Source organism: Vanacampus margaritifer, chromosome 18 (genome assembly GCF_051991255.1).
Source record: "Vanacampus margaritifer isolate UIUO_Vmar chromosome 18, RoL_Vmar_1.0, whole genome shotgun sequence".
Classification (NCBI taxonomy): Eukaryota; Metazoa; Chordata; class Actinopteri; order Syngnathiformes; family Syngnathidae; genus Vanacampus; species Vanacampus margaritifer.
Genome location: NC_135449.1, coordinates 3,852,905 through 3,874,239, shown reverse-complemented (window position 1 = coordinate 3,874,239; position 21,335 = coordinate 3,852,905). Strand labels below are relative to the sequence as shown.

Sequence of the window (21,335 nt, the reverse complement as noted above, 5' to 3'; positions counted from 1 at the left end):
ACCTCTAAAACCTGCAGGACTCTGTCCTCAATTGACAGAATACTGCAGGTTTTAGAGGTGTCCCTTCTCCAACACAGCTGAATCATATAATCCTTGGAATCAGCTGTGTTGGAGAAGGGAAACCTAAAACCTGCAGGACTCCGACCCTTGAGGACCGTCAACGTTGTCGTCTACTTGCCAAATTGTCCGCTTCACGGTTGTGTGTGTTTCGATTGTAAACTGCAACAGATCAACGAGTTGCAAGTGCCAAAACCGATTGCTCCTCGTTTCGATTGGCAGATTGTTTAACATACTTGTCTGATGTTTTCTAAATGTTTGCTGTTAATAAAACTTTTCAAACCATCAAATGTTTGTGTGTGGGCAATCTATTTATTTTGGGACAAATGCAACAATGAGAAAGTGAACAAAAGCAGGTGCGGCCGCAACGTGTGCAAGAGAACAAAATACTGTGTTACTTCCACAGCTTCTTGATGGACATGTTCTTCTCGCTGTCTTTCTGCATCACCTGCACGACACAAAAACCAAACCGTTAGCAACACTTTTCACGTGCACGCATTTTGCTTTTGGATGGAAGGTGACCGACCTTTGCCACGGCCATCTCAAAATCCTCCTGGGTGACGTGTACCCTCCTCTCGCGCAGGGCGTACATGCCCGCCTCCGTGCACACGCCCTTCACACAGCAAGCGCAACACACGTTTTAAAGGGGAAGTCAACCTTAAACATTTCTTGACAATAATATGTTATATGTGACCTCACTAGTCTAAACATGACATTTGTGGAATATGAGTTATGAAGCCAGTTTGTATCCATCTCAGAAGGCGGCCATTTTGCCACTTGCTGTCGCCTGAAGATGACATCAGTCGCTCAGGGATCAGGCAATGACTAATCACAGCCCACCTGTTTTCTGAAGCTGAAGCTGTGATTGGTTGTTACCTGACACCTGAGCAACTGTGATGTCATTTTCAGTCGACAGCAAGTGGCAAAATGGCCGCCTTCTGAGATGGGATATAAACGGGTAAATTTCGCTGCTTAACTCATATTCCACTAATGCAATATTAAACAAAATGTCATATTTAGACTAGTGCATAAAACATTATTGTCAAGGTTTTGGGGGGTTGACTTCCCCTTTAAATGGACACTTGACTCACTGAGCCATTTTCAGCAGTAAGAAGATAATATTTTGTCTATAATTAATGTGATAACTTAATTATTTATAATGAACAATTAATACTTTGAAAAACTCATTCTAACACTTGCTGTCGACTGAAGATGACATCACGCGTGCTGAGGAAATAAGTAACGACCAATCGTGGCTCAGTTTGCTCATCATACTTAGAAAAGAGGTGAGCCGTGATTGGTCATGACCTTTTCCCTCAGCACGCGTGATGTCATCTTCAGTCGACAGCAAGTGGAAGAAAGGGTTTTTAAAAGTATTAATGGCTCATAAAAAATAATGACGTTATCACATAAATTGCGGACAAAATGTGAACTTTTTACTGCTGAAAATGGCTCAGTGAGCGAAGGGCTAAAATGTCACTAACGAGCGCTCACCTTAACCTCGGCGCCCGACGCTCCGGGCATCAGCTCGGCGATCTTCCTCAGGTTGATCCCGCGCGTCAGGTTCATCTTCCGCGAGTGGATCTTGAGGATGTCCAGACGAGCCTGGCGAGCAAACATTTGAAAAATGAAGGCGTCGCCACGGCGCGATGTCGCAAGTGTCGATTCGAACCCGAGAGAGCGCCTACCTCTTCGTTGGGTGGGGGGAACTCAATCTTCCTGTCGATCCTCCCTGGCCGGAGGAGAGCCGAGTCCAGGATGTCGATACGGTTGGTGGCCATGATGACCTGCCGTCGGCGCAGAGCTCGTTAACCACCGCGCGCGGTCCAACAACTTAAGTAAGCGAAACGTGGGCTCGCCTTGATGTTCTTGGTGGCCTCGAAGCCGTCCAGCTGGTTGAGCAGCTCCAACATGGTCCTCTGCACCTCGCTGTCCCCGCCTGAGCCCCCCTCCAGGCGGGACGAGCCGATGGAGTCGATTTCGTCCATGAAGATGATGGAGGGCGCGTGCTCCCGGGCCATGACGAACAGCTCGCGCACCATCCGGGCGCCTTTTCGTCACAAGTTCACATTCAACCACAAATGGAACGCATGCGCTGATGTTAGCGTCGTTAGCGCTCACCCTCCCCGATGAACTTCTGCACCAGCTCGGACCCCGACACCCTGATGAAGGTGCAGTCGGTGTGGTGGGCTACGGCTCTGGCCAGCAGGGTCTTTCCCGTGCCTGGCGGTCCGTACAGCAGCACCCCCTAAAAGACACCTTGTCAGAGAACGTCCCCTCCATTTTGAACGTCCGGTCGCCGGTCGCTCACCTTGGGCTGCGCGATGCCCAGAGCTTCAAAAAGTTCCGGGTGCTTGACGGGAAGCTCGATGACTTCCTTGATCTCCTTGATCTGCTTGTCCAGCCCGCCGATCATCTCGTAGGTGGAATCGGGAACCTTCTCCACCATCATGAGGGACACCAGTGGGTCCACCTTGTTGGGGAGGATCTTGTGCAGCGTGTAACTGTCGTTGCGAAGGGCCACGCGGCAGTTGGGGGTCACCTGGGACGCAAGGGACAAATAATAATAAGAATAATAGTTTTAGTAATGCACTTCACGTTTTCAATGACATCTCAAAGTGCTATAGTGTCATGGTAATATTATTATTATTATTTTTTAATACAAGTTAAAAAATGCATGTTTGTCACCATCAACAAAATAGAAAACATAAAATTATAAATGTAGTAAAAAATGAAAAGAAGGCTGCGGCTTCTCTACCTGGAGGCAACATTGCCTGCATTCTAACATTTCTTACGGTGTGTAAATGCTAAAAGTGAGTTAAAAGACTGAATAACTTTTTGTGTTAAGTGCTAAAAACTTGCTAGGTTAAAATAATATTACAAAAACAATTTGAACAAATGTAAACAAACTTCAAATTTTACAGCTAGAGAAATAGAAAGTGAATTGTACTTCTCATATTATGAATCAAATATTGTTTCTTTTTGATATTATATTTAATGCTAATTTCCTTGTAAATTAAAATATACTCTTATAACATCACGAAATTGTATTTTCTCACAATTTTTTTCTAACAAAACCACTTATTTCATTAATATTACAAAAACATGAACTACTAAAAAGATTCTTGTAATAAGTGTTTTTATTATCCAAATTTTACCACTTGAAGTGTGTTTTTTAAATCATATTCAAACTTTCCCCAAAAAGTACAGTACAGTTTCTCAATATTTTAACAATCTCGTAATAGTTCCACTTTAAGGTCTCTTAAAAAAAAAAAACTTTCAGTGTCAGTGGCACTGATTTAAATCCTGGTTTTGTTCCTTTTCCTTTTTTTTTTTTTTTTTTTTTTTTTAAAATAACATTTTCCTCAAGTGGAGAAGCACAAAAGGAAAAGAAGGAAAATAATACACATAATTTGTTCCAATTTTAAGTATGACAATGTGAAAACTATTTGACATGATATGTGAATAATAAACTCCCACAATACTCACATCATTGATGTCAATGTTCTTATCCACATCCACCACAAATTTCCCTTCTGGATGCACCTGCAAGAAAAAAAAGGGGAAAATAAATACATGCTAAGCTTAAGTATTTTTGTGTGCAAAATGTATGGTACATACCTTGACCAACACTTTCTTCTTGTCCATGACCCGGACCACTTCTCCAACATAAGATCCTTGCTCCTGAAGCAACTGAAGCTCCTCACGGAGGAGACGCACTGAAACACAAATATTTGGGATTATTATTATTATTACTGTTAAACGACATACCTTAGCATTAACATTGAGTCTACCTTTAGCGTTGAGTTCATTTCTCTGCGCTTGCAATCGTCTGAGATTCTGACTCTTGTCATTCACGGTCAACTGTTGAAAACAAAAACAACGAGGTTAAAGTGGCAAAATTATGAGTGTGTGTGTGTTTTATGGCATCGTCTTACCTGTAACTCTTCAATTTTTGATAAGTAGTACTGACGGAGACCTGATCCACCTTTACTCTCGCCCATCTCCATCTGGAAAACAATTAATAAACCACGTGACTACCGTTATACACTTGGTTTATTTACTATCGAGGAGTGTTTTAGCTTAACTTATTGTCAAAATGGGAAGTATAATATTCAGTGACACAAAATGATGTCACTAACAAATTACGATACAGTAAGTCTATAGCGATATACACACTGCATATTGGAACGAGAGCAATTAAAGATATTAAAATACAGGACTGTATCAATAATAAGTGACTTCTGAACGAGTGCGAAGACGAAAATATGTCGAAGGCGACGTGAGTTAGCGACAAGCAGATTTCTCACGTACTATCTTCGCGTTCAAGTCAGCGGACCAACGAACAGCGCAAAAAAAAAACATACTACCCAGCAAATGTGTAGTAGTTCGTAGTTTACACGTTGAGAGTAAAAGACATGCAGACATTGACGCGTTAAATGGACCGAGCGCGAGCTAGCTCGTCGACTAGCCTAGCCGCAATGATACAGCAAACCCGGAGCAACATTGTTTTGAATGAAGTCGGGTTTTGTTAATACACCCAAAGTAAGACTAGTTATAATTTAACCGAACCTGCTATGGTATAGGAAAAAGAAGCGCGCTGGCGACGTTTAAACGCAATTCTAGGACGAAAGTGTACAAAAGTGTCGATAAATCAACCTACATTGTCAGTGCTGTCCCCTTCCATCTTGGAAAGCTCGCATCCGCTGGACGGTGACCTACTTCCGGTGTAGCACTTTCTTCCAGATGAATGAACGCGGATGTGCCACAGCGCCTTCTACTGGTCAAAAGCAACGCTGAATAATAAGTGCTACCGTAAATCACCCATTCAAAAGGCACGAAAAATATTCGCCAGCCAATCACAGGACACAAATAGTATTTAAAAAAAAAAAAAAAAAGAAAAGTAAGAAAGAAAGAAAAAAATGTCTGTTAGACCAAACATAGACCACGAATCTAACATGAACATGCATGTTTTCGGTATCAACTTATCACTTAGTATCATTTTGTATAATTACAATTGTCGATGGAGTGTAATTTGCTGATTACGTGGCTGCTATTCAAAGAGTAATTTAACAACTAGCAGGACCTGCCACACCAGTTTCAACTGAAGTGTCTGAGGCTTGTCCTAACACGCACCCTTCACGGCGTCACGTCAGCTCCATGCACCATCCAGAAAAGTACGAACATAAAGTGACATTTGTCTGTATGTTTATTAAAAAATACTCCAAATGTATAAAAGATACAGCACTTTGCTTGAAGTTAAAACAACATGCAGATATTTAAGCCCCTCCCCCAAAAGTAAGCAACATTACATTCGTAACAAATTGGCACATCTGTGAACATGGAATGTTTAAGGAAATAAAAGGGGGAAAAAAATATACATTTCAATGATGAGCTGAGCTGATTCAAGCAAACCACACACAAATGGCTTACAATGATTTTCCGGCAACATTTGTTTGTTTAACTCAAATAACGTAATATTATAAAAATAAAAAATAAAAACATGTAAACATTCAGGAAAGTAAGGAAGTAAAGTAAAAGTAAAGTAAACAGACACCATTTGGAAAGAAGCATGCTGGTAGGAAACACAGTACCATAAACATAAGCACACAAAAAAAAATGCATAAAAAGTCAACAGGCTCAAAGCATTTCAACCAATTTGGTGCATGATTTAAGGAATGTCAGAAAGGTTTGTAAACATTTGAAATTGGACTAATTAAAGACGACGTGTTCACTCCTTAGGTGAGTCTGATCCCAAGAACCTGCTCCAGCTCTTGTCTTCTCTGCTGCACCTGAAAGTAAAGAAGTATCCAAGAAGTCCATGGTTATCGACAAAGTTGAGTGTGGGGACGAATTGTTCGGCATGCTGACGTACTTTGGAGTACACGTATCTGCCGACTGCTTCTGGCATCCACGGCGCCTGGTAGAATTCTGTCCTCCTCTCCTCTTCTGGATTTCCTGTCACATCTGTCATCACCTGGAGGGTAAAAAAAAAGGCAAACGATGAAACAACAGAGTGGGTGGCATGCCTAGAAAAATGAAAGAAAACCAAAAACGAAATGCTCACCTTGAGATCTCTGCACTGAGATTTGAGCCAGTCTTGGATGAAGTCCTGAGGATTGTTGCTGAAGCTCAACATAAAGTCTCTCTCCGTTTTCAGCTGGTTGATATACTCGATGGTTTCGTGGATCTGCCAATGCGAAGTAAAAAGTGTTTAATACATTTTTTTTCCTCCTGTATTCGGCAATTAAATCTACCTTGGTCTCAAGTGCGGCGATTTCTTGCTGGTTGGTGGTGGACGACAGGAAGCTGCTCATTTGGCTCTTGAGCGGGTCGTCCACCTCCACGTCGATGTCATAACATGCCGTCTTCTTCTGGTCGTTGGGGTCCACACTGCCCAAACACAACGCCTGGATTTACAGTCTCGAAATGTGCAAGTTTGTATCGATGCCACAAGGTGGCGACAACGTTTTTCAAACAGAAGATTATAGGCTAAGCCATGTCTAACATGTACACAATCATGAACCCGTGTTAAATAGTTACATGAGGCTAGCATAGCGAGCTAGCATCAAGAACACACCGACACAAACTGGCGTGACATCACAATAATGAATGTTAGGAAATACAAGCAAGTAGTCCACACGGGCTATTAGTAGCTGCGAAAAAGATCATTTCAGTTTCACATTTGACAGCAGACAAGAGTTTTTCTCAAACGCTGAGAAGAAAAAAAACAAGATTCCACCAGATGGCGCCAAAGTAACACATGTTGCTCTAGACACAAAAGAGCAAATTTTAAGTGAATAAGAGAGCGTGAGTTTCAAAAAAGAATTTGCAAAAATGTAACGCCAAAACCGCTAACTCATTCACTGCCATTGACGGTGATAGACGTCAAAAATTCATTTTAACTATTTCTATTAGTTTCACATTTTTTTCCACTTTTGCTAACAAGAGTATGAAAACCTAGAATTTATTTTACTGTACATTTAGAACAGATATAAAATTTGTGATTAATCGTGAGTTAACTCGTAAGTCATGCAATTAATTACGATTTTAATCGCCCAACGCTCCTAATTTTTAATTGTAATTAATCGCATGACTTCAATAGTTAACTCACGATTAATCATAAATTTGATATCTGTTTTAAATGTACAATACAAAAAAATCTAGGTTTTCATACAAAAGTGGAAAAAAATTTAAACTAATAGAAATAGGTCAAATTAATTTTTGACGTCAATAGCCGTCAATGGCAGTGAATGAGTTAATATGGGCGATTAAGATTAATTATTGCCCCCAGATGGCGCCAAAGCAAAATTTTTCGATTAGATATGGTCTGCCTTCTGTTTATTTTGCCATGCCGCATTATCAGACTCCATAAATCGGAATAGTGTCACGTGTTAACACAAAAGTCTGGATTGAAGACGGCGATTCCAACCCGATGCACCCGTACCTGATCATGTGATTGATAACGATGTGGTCAGGGTGCTGGAGCAGCCCGGCCAGTTTCATGGGAATCTCGGAGAACCTCATGCGGCTGCAGCCAAATATCTGCAATTTATTACACGTATATTAAAAAAAAAAAAAAAAAGCAGTTACACGTCATATGAAAGAACAAGTAGTGCTTGGGCGCATGTTTTTTTGTCCGACCTTTCTGAAATAGTGGTTACAGTTGATGTACTCCTTCTCGTGACTGTCTTGCAGCTTGTTGTTCTTGATGTAGAGCCAAAGCGCCTGCATGATGCTGGCCCGCGTCTGCGTGTGCACGCCCAGCAGCCGAGCCAGCCGCAGATCCAGTTTGTACTGAGGAGGCTTTTCCGGCAAAGAGGAAAACACTTCAGAATTGTTTTGAATTTTAAAATAATAATAATAATAATTACTAGAAAGCGTGCACACACCTGGTAGTCGAGCATGAGCAGAAGGGTGCATTTGACATTGAGGTCGCCGGGCCTTTTGACCTGGAAGCCGTCCGTCTCCTGAGTGGTGGGCATTCTGTGCCACTGAAGGACAATAAATATATTATATATATAATATATAAATAATATATGTATATAAACATTGTAGATTTTATTTTTTTGCTACAATATTTTATGAGTATAGATTGTATGCCTTTAATTGATTATTATGAATAATTGTTAAAAAAATGGTTGTGGACACTGATGTAGTACTTGGTTACAACCAGCAGAGGTGCTGTTGATTCATTCTCAATTACTTTGTGGCCAGAAGAAGAATAGTGCTTTGTTTAGTGCTGTCAAAGTTAAAGCGCTAACTCATTGGTTAATCACAAAAAAATGATCGCATTAATCATGTATTATCGCAGATTATTATTATTATTATTATTATAGACGGTTACGTTAAAGGTAGCACAGGTTGTGTTTGAGCAATAAACATAACTACCATAACTACATGCTTAAAAGTAAAGCATTTAATAAAATGTTTGCGTATGACCAACTGGGGTCATTTTTTTCCCCCCTTTTAAATTATGCAAGTAATTAATTTAATAGAAAATGAGGAGTAATTAAATATCGAAAGAATTCTTCAAATTTGGCGGGCAAAAAATGTTGATAAAAAGCCTTTTTTAATTTCATGATTAATAAAAATTCTAAGATGTGATTAATCTGATTTAAATTTGTAATTGTTTGACAGCTCTAATTATGTTAGATACAATTTAATGATAAATTTGTCAAATAAAGTATAATTGAAATTAATATTTGACTAATTACAGAATGGCTAGTAATTTTTGAATTACTGTCAAAATACCAACCAGATTGCAAAAAAAAATAAAAATAATTATGACACATTGCGAATCAAACAAATCAGAATCAGTTTGTGTATTTTCTGCAGATATAATAATCATTAAGTTATCATTTAATTGATTTCTACTTTCTACAAATGCCAAGCATTTTCAGGAGCTAGCTAGAAACTAAAGCAAGTCAGGAGCCATTTTGAAAAGGCCAGCTTTAACCTTGATGTGTCGTAATCAAATGTTTTTCGAACTGAGATTTTCGAGGCCCGTCAAACCAAAAAGCTTAACGATTGCAGCCGAATTCCACTTTCTGCTCAAGTCGGGCTGGCGAAAAAGCGTTGCACATGTTGAACATTCAAAGTGGAATGCTTGCGAACTTATGTCATACCTCCACCAAATGGTTGTCGGGCCCGTAGAGCTCCTTATCGAGCTCGATCACCAGGCTCTTAAAGAAAGACGAGAACTTCCTCTTCTGCTTGCCAGGCTGGGAACACGAGAGTGCGCGACGGGACGTGAAAACACTAACATCGATCAAACATTTGAAATGAAGTCATGCATTCCTCGTTCCAGTTTTTGCAGTGTTGCAAATTGGAGGTGGTGAAGCATAAAAAGTGTAGACAAACAGAAACAAGCTGCTCGCACGCCCGCCCGCTCCCTCCCTCCTTCCCTCCCTCCCTCCCTCCCTCATGTTTGCACAACACGACCTCTTTCACTTCTTCCCCGACATCCTTTCTGGTGTGTGAGCAAGCGTGCCTGAACATCCCCTTCATGTGGCCCCGGATGACACCCCGAGCGCTGCTGGAATCGATGGAGGGAGGAGAGGCATGTCAGCCCGGTGGTATGCAACGGCCTGCGGTTTTCGATTCCCGCCTTGCGGAGGAGCGCGAGGCCCCGCGTGTGTCTGCAGTTGCGGGGCGGAGCGCAGTAAAGGCACATCTGGACGCGCCGTCCCGGGCCAAGCGGCCCGAGCGGGAAGCGGCGCGACGACGGAGCGGTATAAGGCTTACTTCTTCTAGAAGTTTCCCCTCCACTCGCAGCTCCCAGGAGGACACCTTCTCCGCCTCCTCGCCCTCGGGCTTGCACGGGGTGTACGTGTTGGAAATGTAGATCCTCAGCTTGCGCTTTTGCTGGGCGGTCGAAAAAAAGGAAACAAACAAGCAAAGCGCGGCTTTTAGACGAGCTGGCGCTTGATGAATCAAGAGTGAAGGGTTGAAAAATTACAAGCAGATTTTTTATTTTTTTTTTGGTGCCTTTGTTGAAGCGTCATGAGTTACTTCACCAAGACAATCTGATCCATTTAATCGAATTTTGTTGTCCGAAAGAGTTGAGGGGCTGTTTCTCATTAGGATTTCATAGTTTATACAGCTCGCAAAAAAGGAGAAAATGTGTCTGCATTAGGGGTATTCAAAGTTAAAAGTCAAGGAAATGCAAAAAATAGAATGGTGGTGTACCCCAGGGAAGCGTCTTAGGTCCAAAGTTTTTCGATATGTTTCAATGTGCACTTTTAAAATGAATAAGAGATTCATTGTGCTATATTGTTTTCATACAAATCAACCATCCATTTTCTATTGTGGTGATTTTCATTCGGGTCACAGGTGAACAGGAGCATATTCGAGCTGACAGGGGAGTGATTTATCAATTTACCAATTAATCGCTTTGTTGATACTACTTTTATAATGACCGCAAATGGCAGAAAAATATTAACAAAAGTATATTTTTCACACTATACCAGTAAGTAAGACACCAAACGGTATAATTCTGGAGGAAACCAACAATGATATGTGGTGTACCACAGGGAAGCGGTTTAAAGCTACTGAACGTAGAATATTCCATTTCGAATCGCTGCTGCCACCTGCTGACGAAAAATGAAACTGCACATACACACCACGCACATTACGCCACATCCGCGCAGACAGGGCGCGGGAAATTCGAACCCGAATCCAGTCTGAAAACTATTGGCCAGAGGCTTGCAGGAGTACCCATTGTGAACAGCTAAGGCGTTAATGAACTAATTAGAAGGCATTTCAGTCATAAATGGTCAAATAAAAAAACTTTTTAAAAGTTCCATATTGCAGCTTTAAAGCAATTTTTTTCCCTATTTATTTTAATTAAGTATTTGAGGATTTTTTTAAAATCTATTTTGGGTAACCGCGTGATGAACTGGGCCTACATTTCTTTGATAAAATTATTTTAAAAATATATTGTTTTATTTAAATCCTAAATACTTAAACGGCAAAAAATATGCAAAGTATTTTTTCCACACAGAGATAATAAAAAATGTAATTGTGGATATGGTGTGTTACAAATATCATTACATACCACAATGGGCTTTTTCATAGCCTCCTGTATTTCCATGCGTTTACGGGCGATGGTCTGATCCAGTTTCCTCTCAAAAGCCAAGAGGTCCATGTAGGCCTGAGACTCTGGCACCAGGTCGCGGATCTAGAAAGTCAACATGAAGATACGATTTTAGAGAAGAACCATAGAAAATGCCCAAAAGTAATTCCCGGAAGGGTCAGAAGTCTCTTACTCTCTGTGGGAGAACCTTGTCGGCCATCTTTCGTCTTTTTGCCCTAAAAGAAGAAGAAAACAACACATGATTATCCACATTAACAGCCAACTAAAATATCATCAATCACGGAAATTTCCACTGACTCATTTAATCACACCATTGTTAAAAGATTGTTTTGAAAAATGGTTTCGCAATTATTTCGGCTTCATCACACTGTGTTACTTCGGGAGCGCTCTGTCTCGTACGAGCGGCGTCGGGAAGACCATGAAAGAGCTTCATTGTGGCGGCCTCACCTCAAGGCTTGCCGCGGTTATGAGTGTGGCATCACGGAGCAGTTTGAAGTCAAAAATAGCCGCCAGTCTTGCAGTCATGAGACGCTACGACGAGCTCGAAATTAGGGATGTTGTTCTGCTAAACAATACGGTGTCAACAAAAAATGGGCAGAGCATTTAGGTCCATAACCGTTGTACGTGCATCACCAAGATGACACAGAATTGAAGGTCATCAGTCTGTCGCAATCCTACAGTCAGTCTTGGCCAATCGGACTTGAAAAACGCTAGTTCTTCATTTATCACATTCTCTCACCCTCGCCGGTGGCCTCCAAGCGCCTCTTGCTGTTGCTGCTGCTGAAGGTGGTGATGAAACAAGCGCTTCCGCGACGCGTCCAGGGCTGCCGGAGGTCCCATGCTGGCTCGCATGGGCAGGCCGCCGTACGAGGGGCCGGGATGCTGACCCCCCATTGAGGCCATCGGGCCCCCAACTCTGCCGAGTGACATCCCCGCACGCTGGGAAGGGGGGAAAGAAAAAGTTGGGTTTTAGGATAATGACGAGCACACAAGCAATGATTATCGTGATGATTCAATGTTGTATTTGAGCATGAAAACAACTAGTTTTTCAATAGTTATAACTTCTCTCTAGCTCATAAGAATTTTGAGGTAAATTAACTTTTCAACATGATTTGTGTAAGTACAAACACACACAAAAAGAACAAATACTTTTAGATTTGTCAACTATCTGTACTTCACTTGAGTCATTATAATTTGACTTTCTACATTTGAAAACAAACATCCTTACTTTGCAAATGCTTGCTGACAAAGTGGACAAAGACAGGGTGGACATATTTGGAATAATGCTAGCATAAGACATTTTACTAAGCAAAATGATTCAGTTAGCTAGTTGCCTTGTTTACGGTTTAGCAAATATATTTCAAATTTCTGAAAACTACAACAAAAACAATTATTACACATTATGGTTAGAAGAATAGAGAAAAACAACCCATGGAAAAAAAAGATATAAAATGAAAGAAAAACATTTAAGCAGCCGATCTGTACTTATGCGTGCCAGTGTTTGGCCACTAATAAGAGCGCGGAGTTTTATTATTCTGTTCCATTTTCACGATGACTAAAATTATTCTGATGAAGGAACATTTTGTGATATTAGACCCACATGTTGCGTTGACCCCATATGGCAAAAAAAAAAAAACTCCAAATGTGCGGTAAACCCTATCGAGCTTCTCAAATGCGGAAGCACGACAAACAAATCGCGCCTCTACTTTAGCATTATATTTAAAAAAAAATAAACTCTAAACATGGACATAAACCATTCCAGTTAACTTTTATTCCGTGGACTTGAACCAAATATAAGCGACTTTAACCGCATACAATTGTCAAAACGAAGCCAAAAGACCAACCTGGGTGTACTGCGGCGCGCCGCTCATGGTGCGAGGGTATCCCGCCGCAGTTGGCATCCTCAAGCCGGCAACGAGTCCAACATTCATCGGGTTCAGACTGGGGCTCATGGTCGGACCCGTGAAGCTTCCCCTCGTCGCCATTTAGTGGTTTCCAGTCCCCAGAAGAAGAAAAAATGTCGCTCCAACGTACCGAACGTGTCTGTTCGAAGTTTTAAAGTCAGTCGCGTTACCTTGACTTAGTTTGACAGCGTGTCGTGTCAACAACAGCAAAAGTGAAGCTCCACTCCAGTCGTGTCAAGTTCCGGGGTTTTGTTTACTAGTACTTGTCCGAACCTTGAACCGTGGTGAATGTTGGAAGCCTTCCGACGCAGTCTGAACATTTTCAAGCAACTAACATTGACGTGACGGCAGTGTTTTAAAGGCAAGATCTCGTATGTCGAATGCTGCCTTCATGAATATCAGTAATTTGGGGAAACATGTCCGTTTCACGCTCATCTCCACGGCAAACAATTGGATTTGTTTAACTGTTGCGGCAAAACAGCGACGCTAATTTTGCACAAAACATATAACAACCCTTTATAACCTATCCACCAACTATTTTTCCACACATACATGTCAGATAAGTGAGAAATATTTAATGTAGGTAATTTGGGAGGCAGCACTTGAAAGCACCACACTGTTTACAGGAGTTCGTTGCACACACGAAAAAACCCGCACAAAAATAAATTTTGTCTCTCTATTTTCTTTCGTCTGATAATCTATTCTGGGACTAAAATCAAAACAAGCAACAAATAGTTCTTGTGTAAGATTTAACAATTCTGTCTGTATTCTATACCGTTGCCGGTTCGACGGCGCCCCCTGTTGTTTGTTAGCGTCTAAGCAGCAAAAAAAAAAAAAAGTAATTTCCCAGTTGCATTCAAGACAAGTAACAAATCATTTATTATGACAGATGAAAGAAACTGAGCCATGATAGCAGCAATTCAACTATCGGAATATTTACACCATCACATCACACCGAGGATTTGTGCAACCCTTTTACACTGTAAACACATGATACAGAGACATATGAACCCTAAAAATCAAGTCCATCCCGACACCTGCTTTCTGCAGCAATTGCCCGCGCAAATAAATGTTCACTCGCTGGTGAGTGAGGTTGTTTCGCATTCAAACACACGCATGCACACGGGTGTGGAAAAGAAAAAAAAAAGAAGACAAACCATTTTGAGTGATTGTCTGAAAAGTAATGTGACCCTTTGACGATATTTTCTTCCAAGAAAAAAAATGCTAAACTGAAATACGCACTCTGCATTTTACAACACTTCGAATGACATATGTAGCGAAATCATGATTCGTCATTACTGAGAGATTCCAGCAAGGAGAGGACTAAAAAGACAGTGTCTGTAACGATGATTTGAGTAAAAAAAAAACAAAAAACTGTCAAGTATTAAGTAGGAGGTCTGAGCAGTCGTCACCGTATAAGCCACACCAAAAAAAAAAAAAAAAAAAAAAACGGCAATACTTTCACCACATTCAAGTACTGCTGGTTGCCCGCGTCGTTATTGAGGGAAGGTTTCGTCTTTCATCAACATGCGCGGGCTTTCCTGGTTGTCCATGCGACGTCGGGGACCAATCATGCCTGTGGGGAAAGAGTCGTAATAATAATAATAATAATAAACAACTGAAGCCTTTGTTAGTGGAGAAAATTAAGATCAGTTGAAAAAGGTTTTTTTTTTTTTTTTTTTTTTTTTAAATGAGCTTAAGTACTTTTTACTCCCATATAAGAATGTCAAGTGCTGATTTCAACTTACTGCTCTTATGCTTGAACGATTTGGATCTTCTTGGTGAATTTGGATTCTAAAGAAAAAAAAAAAAAAAGTGACACAAAACTCAAGGCATGACTTCATAAAAGAGAAAAGAGAATGATAAAAGTACCTTATCAGATTTTCTTTTCTTGGCTGTAAATGTGAGAGGGCAAAAAAGTTTTTTTTTTTTAGCAATTAAACCAATTTAAAAAAAAAAAAAATAATAAAAATAAGCGGAACCTTTCTTTTCTGCGCCGTAAGACCAATCGTTATCATTGACGTCGTCGTTGTCTTCTTGGTCGCTCTCGGACTTGTTGTTGGTGTTGTTACCCGTGACTATTCTGGAAAAATGAGAACACACACACACGTGGTGATGTGTTATGCTTTGGGTGGCGACGTTTTTGCGCTCACCTGCGGTTGGCTATGCGGCTGCTGTTGCGTCCCATGCCGAGGCACTTCTCCAGGTGCGGCGCAAAGCGCGAGGCGGCGATGCTTCGGTTGCAGTTGGGGCAGACGCACTCTTTGTTTTTCCACTGGTTGTACACCTGGCCAAAGACATCCAGGCCCGGCTGGTCCACGATTTCTTCACATTTGCGCGCAGACAACAGGAAGACATATTGTCACATTTGGAAAAAATAAAAGGAGGCAACAGGATTTTTCTTTTGGTTGTAATGTTAAGGATGTTTCACTTTCAATCCAAAAGGCTACTTCAGTTCTAATTTTTTTTACTTATTATTATTTTTATTATCAAATAAAAATAGAATGTTGCATTATTAAACAGAATAAAATGCATATGAGGTACAGGTATTTTCTTTGTCATCCTCCACTGTAACTTTTGGTGTGTATGGCTTTAAAAAGGCGGGGCCTGGACTGGTGAGTGACATCTCCGCTGGCTGTTAACCAGCTAAGCTGCCAGCCAGGTGCGGGTTGAGTGACAGTCAGTTGAGGCTATTGACAGGTCGTCAAAAAATGTGCTTGTGTTTACCACATTTAACCACTAGAGGGAGCCTTACAATACCTAGTGACTACTGATGGTAAGGTTATGTTAAATTATAATTGAATGTAATTTCTAGAAGAAAAAAAAAATGTTTGCACTGAATGTGAATCTGCCCTTGTTTTTCCGCTAGCAAATCAAGATTTTACAAAAATGATAAATTAACTCATTCACTGCCATTGACGACTATAGACGTCAAAAATTCATGTGAGCTATTTCTATTAGTTTAACAATTTTTCATTTCATTTTTTTATGAAAACCTAAATTTTTTTAGTGTACATTAATAACAGATATAAAATTATCATGCGATTAATTATGATTAAACACCCCTTATTATTATTATTTTTTTAAATTAGGCTCGTCAGGCGATTACATTTTTTTTTATTGTAATTAATCACATGACTTCACTAGGTAACTAATGATTAATCACAAATTTTACATCTGTTCTAAATTTACAGAAAAAAAGAGGTTTTCTAGGTTTTCATACTCTTTTTAGCAAAAGTGGATTTTTTTAAACTAAACATTACTTACTAAATATTGTTATTCACTGCCATTGACGGCTATAGACGTCAAAAATCCATTTTAACAAAGTAATGTTTAAGATTTTTTTTATGAATTAAGGATTAAATTTAGCAACAGGTGGATTTTTTTGGGGGGACATGTCATAGTAAAATCTGTAAACAAAAAATTAAAACTTTATCTCTCGCTCGACATTTTGCAGATTCTGGACCAGAGAATCTACGCAGACATGAATCTCACCAAAGTCCCGCATGCTTTCTTGGTCCGTATCATCCAGGAAGAAATAACCCTGCTTCACAGCCCGGTGCACCTCAAAGCAAAGGCCCAGGCACGCATCCTCCACCAGGTCAGACAGGATGTCCTGAGCAAGGCCCTGGAAAGACGGCAGGAAAATCGATGTGAAAGCCAATCCCTCCCTCCCATGCATTTGTTGCCCATCTTGACTGCACCTCCAGCTTGCTGTTGTCCAGGCTGGACATTGAAACCTCCTCCATTTTCATTTGCCAGAAGTCCCAGATGAGCCGTCGCTGCTGTGGTCATGCTGCAGCTCAGCAAGCCTCGGCCAAATCAGGGCTGCGGGGATTGGTGGAAGCCGGGGCTGATGTTGACACCAGTGCCTCTCAAACACATGAATGAAACGTGCTGCAATACTCACAAATTGACGTCAGATCACTTCCGAGGCTTCCCCTCGCCCTCTCTCTCTTGTCTCTCTTTCACGTCCCGCGTCTATGCGCTGAGGGGGAACACGATTAAAAAGCACGTTAGGGTTGACGCTGGTGCATCGACCGGATCGAACCCTCCACCCCCCTTGGAGGAAAAAAAAAAGCAGGCGGAACAAAACAAAGAAAAGCAGTAGAAGGGTTGTAAATGCCAGGTTACAACAAGGCGGCTTACGAGCTAATCAGGCTAACAAACCGCAAAGAGCTTCGACCGTAACACTCGCCGTGTTAAAGTAAAGAAAATGACTCCAAAGTGGTTGTAGTTTCCTCCCTTGAATGGCTTTCGCCGTCGAGATTTGTGGTGCCCGAACGCAGCGAAAGTCCAAGTCAACGTCGCTGCATTGCGGCTGTTTCTCTCTCAATATCTCGCCAAAACGCGCGTACACTCGTTTGCAAGCATGTCGCCGTTGATTCAAACAATCTCCAGTTAGCAAAATGTCTTGATTTCGTTTATTTACCTATTGCGGCAGGCATCCATCTTTATATGCCAGGTCAGACAGAAGCAATCGATCGCAGCGCGACGCCTTCACTTCTTCTCACCTTGTGACGCTCGGATAGATCACTGCGTCACTCGGAAAGTCAACGCTAAGCAACTTGTTTTATTTTTTTATTTTATTTGTAATGCTTTATTAAACACAGTGCACATTAGTTACATTCCACCGGAATTACAACAAAATAGAGCAAATACAGAACAAAGAAAAAAAAAGGTAACTTTTTACAAATAGGTATAATTTGCATTTCACACATATAGTCAATATATTACGATTACAAATTTTAGTCGCCCGATGCCCTTAATTTTAATCTTTTCTTTTAAACCAAAAAAAATAACAATAACAACTTTTAAATGCAATTAATCGCATGACTTCACTAGTTAACTCACGATTAATCAAAAAATATATATGTTTTAATAAAAAAAAATGTTTGATAGGTTTTCATACTCTTGTTAACAAAAGTGAGATTTTTTTTTTTAACTAATAATAGTTCAAATGAATTTTTGACGTCTATAGCCGTCAATGGCAGTGAATGAGTTAATTTATTCAACTTTAGATACCGCCCTTCAAGTAAACTACAATTATTAACAATATAAATGTATCTTTGCATTAATAAACAAAAATAGAGGCATAAATAACATTGTCACTGCTGGTATTCAGAATTTTTTTGGGACAAAATACAAAGGATTAATTGACATCCTTTCCCGTCAAATGAGAGCAACGTCCATCTAAAACACATGAAACCACATATCGCCGGCGTCCTCGTCCTGTGGATGAACGTCGCACGTTTTAATAGACAGCAATGACAAAATATGAACTCGTGTTTTCTCATCCTGACCTCATTGCAACTCTGATACAGCTCCTCTTCATCGCCGGTGCTGACCTCCATGTCTTCATCCTCGGAATCCTGAGCGGCAAATGACGGTGAGAAAAGTACGACGCGATAAAGAAGTGAGTTTGCAACATGCTGGGCCGACACTCACTGAGGGTCTTGCATCCTCTTTGATTCTGGCATGTTGATTGCTTACAGGGTATTGACGTTTCTGAAATATACAAACGTATAGAATGACAATTCATTTGGGCTGAATGATTTTGAAAAATAATCATAATAATTTGTGATTTTTTCCCCCCTCCCCTCAATATTCCTATTTAACTCATTCACTGCCAATGACGGCTATAGACGTCAAAAATTAATTTGAACTATTTCTATTAGTTTTACTTTTTCCCCCACTTTTGTCAACTAGTGTATGAAAACCTAGATTTTTTTTATTGTACATTTAGAACAGATATAACATTTGTGATTAATCGTGAGTTAACTACTGAAGTCATGCGATCAATTACGATTACAAATTGCAATTTTTTATAATTTTTTAATTTTTTATTTTTAATCGCGTCAGGCGATTATTATTATTTTTTTAAATATTAATCAATCACCTGACTTAAATAGCTAAAAATTATAGGTATTCATACTCTTGTTAACAAAAGTGGATTTTTTTTAAACTAATAGAAATAGTTCAAATAAATTTTTGACGTCTATAGCCGTCAATGGCAGTGAATGAGTTAAGAAACGATAATTTTTTTTCAATGCGTTAAGAGTCTTGAAAATGACTCACCAAATGATATGCCTTCATCTGCTGCGCGTGATCTCTCTTCATCTTCAAGATTGGTTAATAGGATCATACTTCCAAGTTAATGAGCAGCGTCCACATAGAAAAAGTTGGCGTTCGTACCTTGAAACAGCGCGTATTAAAGCTGCTCCTCTCCTCTTCGTTTAAATCGCGCCAGCGTTGGGCCCACACGAACACGTAGTTTCTGCTGGGAATGCCCTTCATGGACGCTTTTTGCTCTTTGCAGAAGAGGTTATAACCGCTCCTACACATACAACATAGTTCAATCCAAGATGCAAAAAAAAAAATTAAATAAATACAAAAAATAATAATTAAAAAAAAAAACATGTCTCTGTGTCTTACTTTGGGGGCTTTGGAGGTGGGCTGGATTCCTCCAAATTCGTTTCACTTTGATCCTAGAAATAAATAGTCGTTTATGTAACATATTGTTTTGGATATGCTTTGGATAATTGTTAATATACATTTTTTATATCGTTCTATTTATGACGTGTGCGTTTAAGCGTACAAATGTACAGATGTGTTTGTTCTCATACTTGGGGCGTTTCCTTGGAAAGGCACTTCCTTTTCTCTCGCACGCCCTCGTCCCTGCAACACAAACGAGTCACATCACTATTGACCTATTTTTAAACAAAGTCACATGATTTGTTCATTTTAGTACCTTATCTTCCTCTTGTATTCTGCACGTGCATGCTGGTACTTCTCCACATATGGGGCCTGTATTTAATGGAGAGAGAAAAAAAATATGAGATGTTCCAATCACAGCAAGAAAAATTGAAAGCTTGAGCGTACCTTCTCTTCCTCTGTCAGGGAATTGTACTCATCTGTAATTAGTTTGAAGAGCTTTTGACGTTTCAAGTTTGGGTACTGCTCCTGATATTTGTAAACGTTCTCTTCGTAAAAGATCATCCTCGGATCACTGGGTCTCTGAGTGAAAAGAAAAATGCATCACATTACTGTCTTCAATGTGTTCCAATCTCTGCTGTAAACTACAGCGAAGCCAAACAAGGATGGGCTTTGGACAACGTGTTTAAAATTTGATTCATGGCACATGTTAAAGCCCAATTTGTAGGTTTTACCTTTGTGGTTGTGTTTGAAAGTTCATCTGCAGCTTCATCAACAAGCTCTGTGAGTGTTCGAACCTTGCGCAACTGAAAAAAAAAAAGAATGTGTGCATGTTAGTACAAAATTCAGTTCAAAATGCGTATTATACAAAAAGTACCTTGAACCAGTGATTTGCATTCATCAGGTGTCACTTGGGAAAATGTTCCCAAAATTATTATAGCGATAGGCAAGCACAATTACATGATCTTCCATTAGGTGGCAGAAGGTACGATTAACTTGTGTGAACAGAATATCAACTTTGTGTTTAATTAAACAGGTCCAGAATACACAGAAGTAAAATTAAGTACGTTCAGACGAGATAAAAAAACAAAACAGCTTTGAGTACATATTTTTTTTGTCATATTGCTGCCTTAACCACCAAATCACCATCACATTCTGCAAAGCATTAACATATGACTCTCAAAAATAAACATTAGCAATAGCTCAAATGTAAAGCGACTGTGGGTGTTCAAAACTAACAGTAATACACACGAATTCGGCTCACCTTGTGCGACAAAACTCGCCACTTTTCTTGGCAATCTTTGGGTGAGAAAGGAGAGAACGCCACCTTCTTCCAGTCCAGCGTATTGGCACCAGAATAGAACGTTTTCATTCGGTCACCGGCCGAGATGTTTGTTTTAATCGCTTTCAGAAGCTTCAACAGATTTTCGTGTGTCCACGCTTCGTAACACAAAGGTAACAGAAAAAACATCTTTAAGTGTAGCTCGAGTTGTTGACTTGTATACACTACAGTACCTACCGGCGTCCATTTCGGCTTCAGTCGCCGCAAAACACCACAGCGGTGTCCTCGTAAGTGACTTTAACGTGCCGGCTCAATAGAAAAGTTAGCAAACGGAATACATTTTGTGCTGTCGAACCACATTTTTATAGTTTTAAACACGTAGTCGCTCCTGAAAAGTTAGTTTTAAGCATGAAAACAGCGACATGTGCCGGAAATTATCTTCGAGGGGGCGCGGTCTTCGTGTGAGAACAACCAATGACGAACGAACAAATGTCTTCTTCTTTGTGCGCAGTCAGGTGACATTGCGCCATCTACCGTTCGGTTGTATGTAAAACTCACA

General features: G+C 40.2%; 3 protein-coding genes across 8 annotated transcripts; all 3 read right to left on the bottom strand.

Annotated features, from left to right (window-relative positions):
• Positions 1 to 347: 347 nt before the first annotated feature.
• psmc5 (proteasome 26S subunit, ATPase 5) lies at positions 348 to 4,828 on the bottom strand. 2 transcript variants are annotated; one of them, XM_077550877.1, is made up of 12 exons: positions 4,721 to 4,828; positions 3,996 to 4,067; positions 3,852 to 3,921; positions 3,679 to 3,776; positions 3,547 to 3,603; positions 2,369 to 2,599; positions 2,179 to 2,305; positions 1,917 to 2,107; positions 1,746 to 1,844; positions 1,552 to 1,662; positions 584 to 670; positions 348 to 505 (listed from the first exon to the last, which is right to left on the bottom strand). In XM_077550877.1, the coding sequence occupies exons 1-12, from the start codon at positions 4,742 to 4,744 to the stop codon at positions 452 to 454; spliced, it is 1,221 nt and encodes a 406-aa protein (XP_077407003.1). In that variant the 5' UTR covers positions 4,745 to 4,828; the 3' UTR covers positions 348 to 451. The 2 variants fall into 2 exon arrangements, with proteins under 2 accessions (XP_077407003.1, XP_077407004.1); XM_077550878.1 differs by lacking the exon at positions 4,721 to 4,828 and adding an exon at positions 4,630 to 4,691.
• Positions 4,829 to 5,248: 420 nt separating this feature from the next.
• On the bottom strand, positions 5,249 to 13,451 carry smarcd2 (SWI/SNF related BAF chromatin remodeling complex subunit D2). The gene is made up of 13 exons (XM_077550876.1): positions 13,000 to 13,451; positions 11,895 to 12,094; positions 11,328 to 11,370; positions 11,117 to 11,239; positions 9,805 to 9,924; positions 9,186 to 9,281; positions 7,950 to 8,051; positions 7,702 to 7,863; positions 7,505 to 7,602; positions 6,315 to 6,450; positions 6,125 to 6,247; positions 5,933 to 6,034; positions 5,249 to 5,849 (listed from the first exon to the last, which is right to left on the bottom strand). Exons 1-13 carry the CDS (start codon positions 13,138 to 13,140, stop codon positions 5,796 to 5,798), a joined length of 1,500 nt encoding a protein of 499 aa, XP_077407002.1. The 5' UTR covers positions 13,141 to 13,451; the 3' UTR covers positions 5,249 to 5,795.
• A 458-nt stretch (positions 13,452 to 13,909) lies between these two features.
• Positions 13,910 to 21,237, bottom strand: atxn7l3b (ataxin 7 like 3b). 5 transcript variants are annotated; one of them, XR_013289307.1, is made up of 14 exons: positions 21,014 to 21,237; positions 20,759 to 20,934; positions 20,229 to 20,300; positions 19,942 to 20,076; positions 19,811 to 19,866; positions 19,686 to 19,737; positions 19,495 to 19,547; positions 19,255 to 19,396; positions 19,138 to 19,179; positions 18,508 to 18,567; positions 18,363 to 18,431; positions 16,970 to 17,047; positions 16,764 to 16,887; positions 16,661 to 16,687 (listed from the first exon to the last, which is right to left on the bottom strand). XR_013289307.1 is itself a non-coding variant. In XM_077551746.1 (12 exons), exons 1-12 carry the CDS (start codon positions 21,021 to 21,023, stop codon positions 18,253 to 18,255), a joined length of 906 nt encoding a protein of 301 aa, XP_077407872.1. In that variant the 5' UTR covers positions 21,024 to 21,237; the 3' UTR covers positions 17,642 to 18,252. The 5 variants fall into 5 exon arrangements, 3 of the variants coding, with proteins under 3 accessions (XP_077407873.1, XP_077407874.1, XP_077407872.1); XM_077551746.1 differs by lacking the exons at positions 16,661 to 16,687; positions 16,764 to 16,887; positions 16,970 to 17,047 and adding an exon at positions 17,642 to 18,291; XR_013289308.1 differs by lacking the exons at positions 16,661 to 16,687; positions 16,764 to 16,887; positions 16,970 to 17,047 and having other exon boundaries at positions 18,377 to 18,431; positions 19,138 to 19,205.
• Between the last annotated feature and the right edge of the window lie 98 nt (positions 21,238 to 21,335).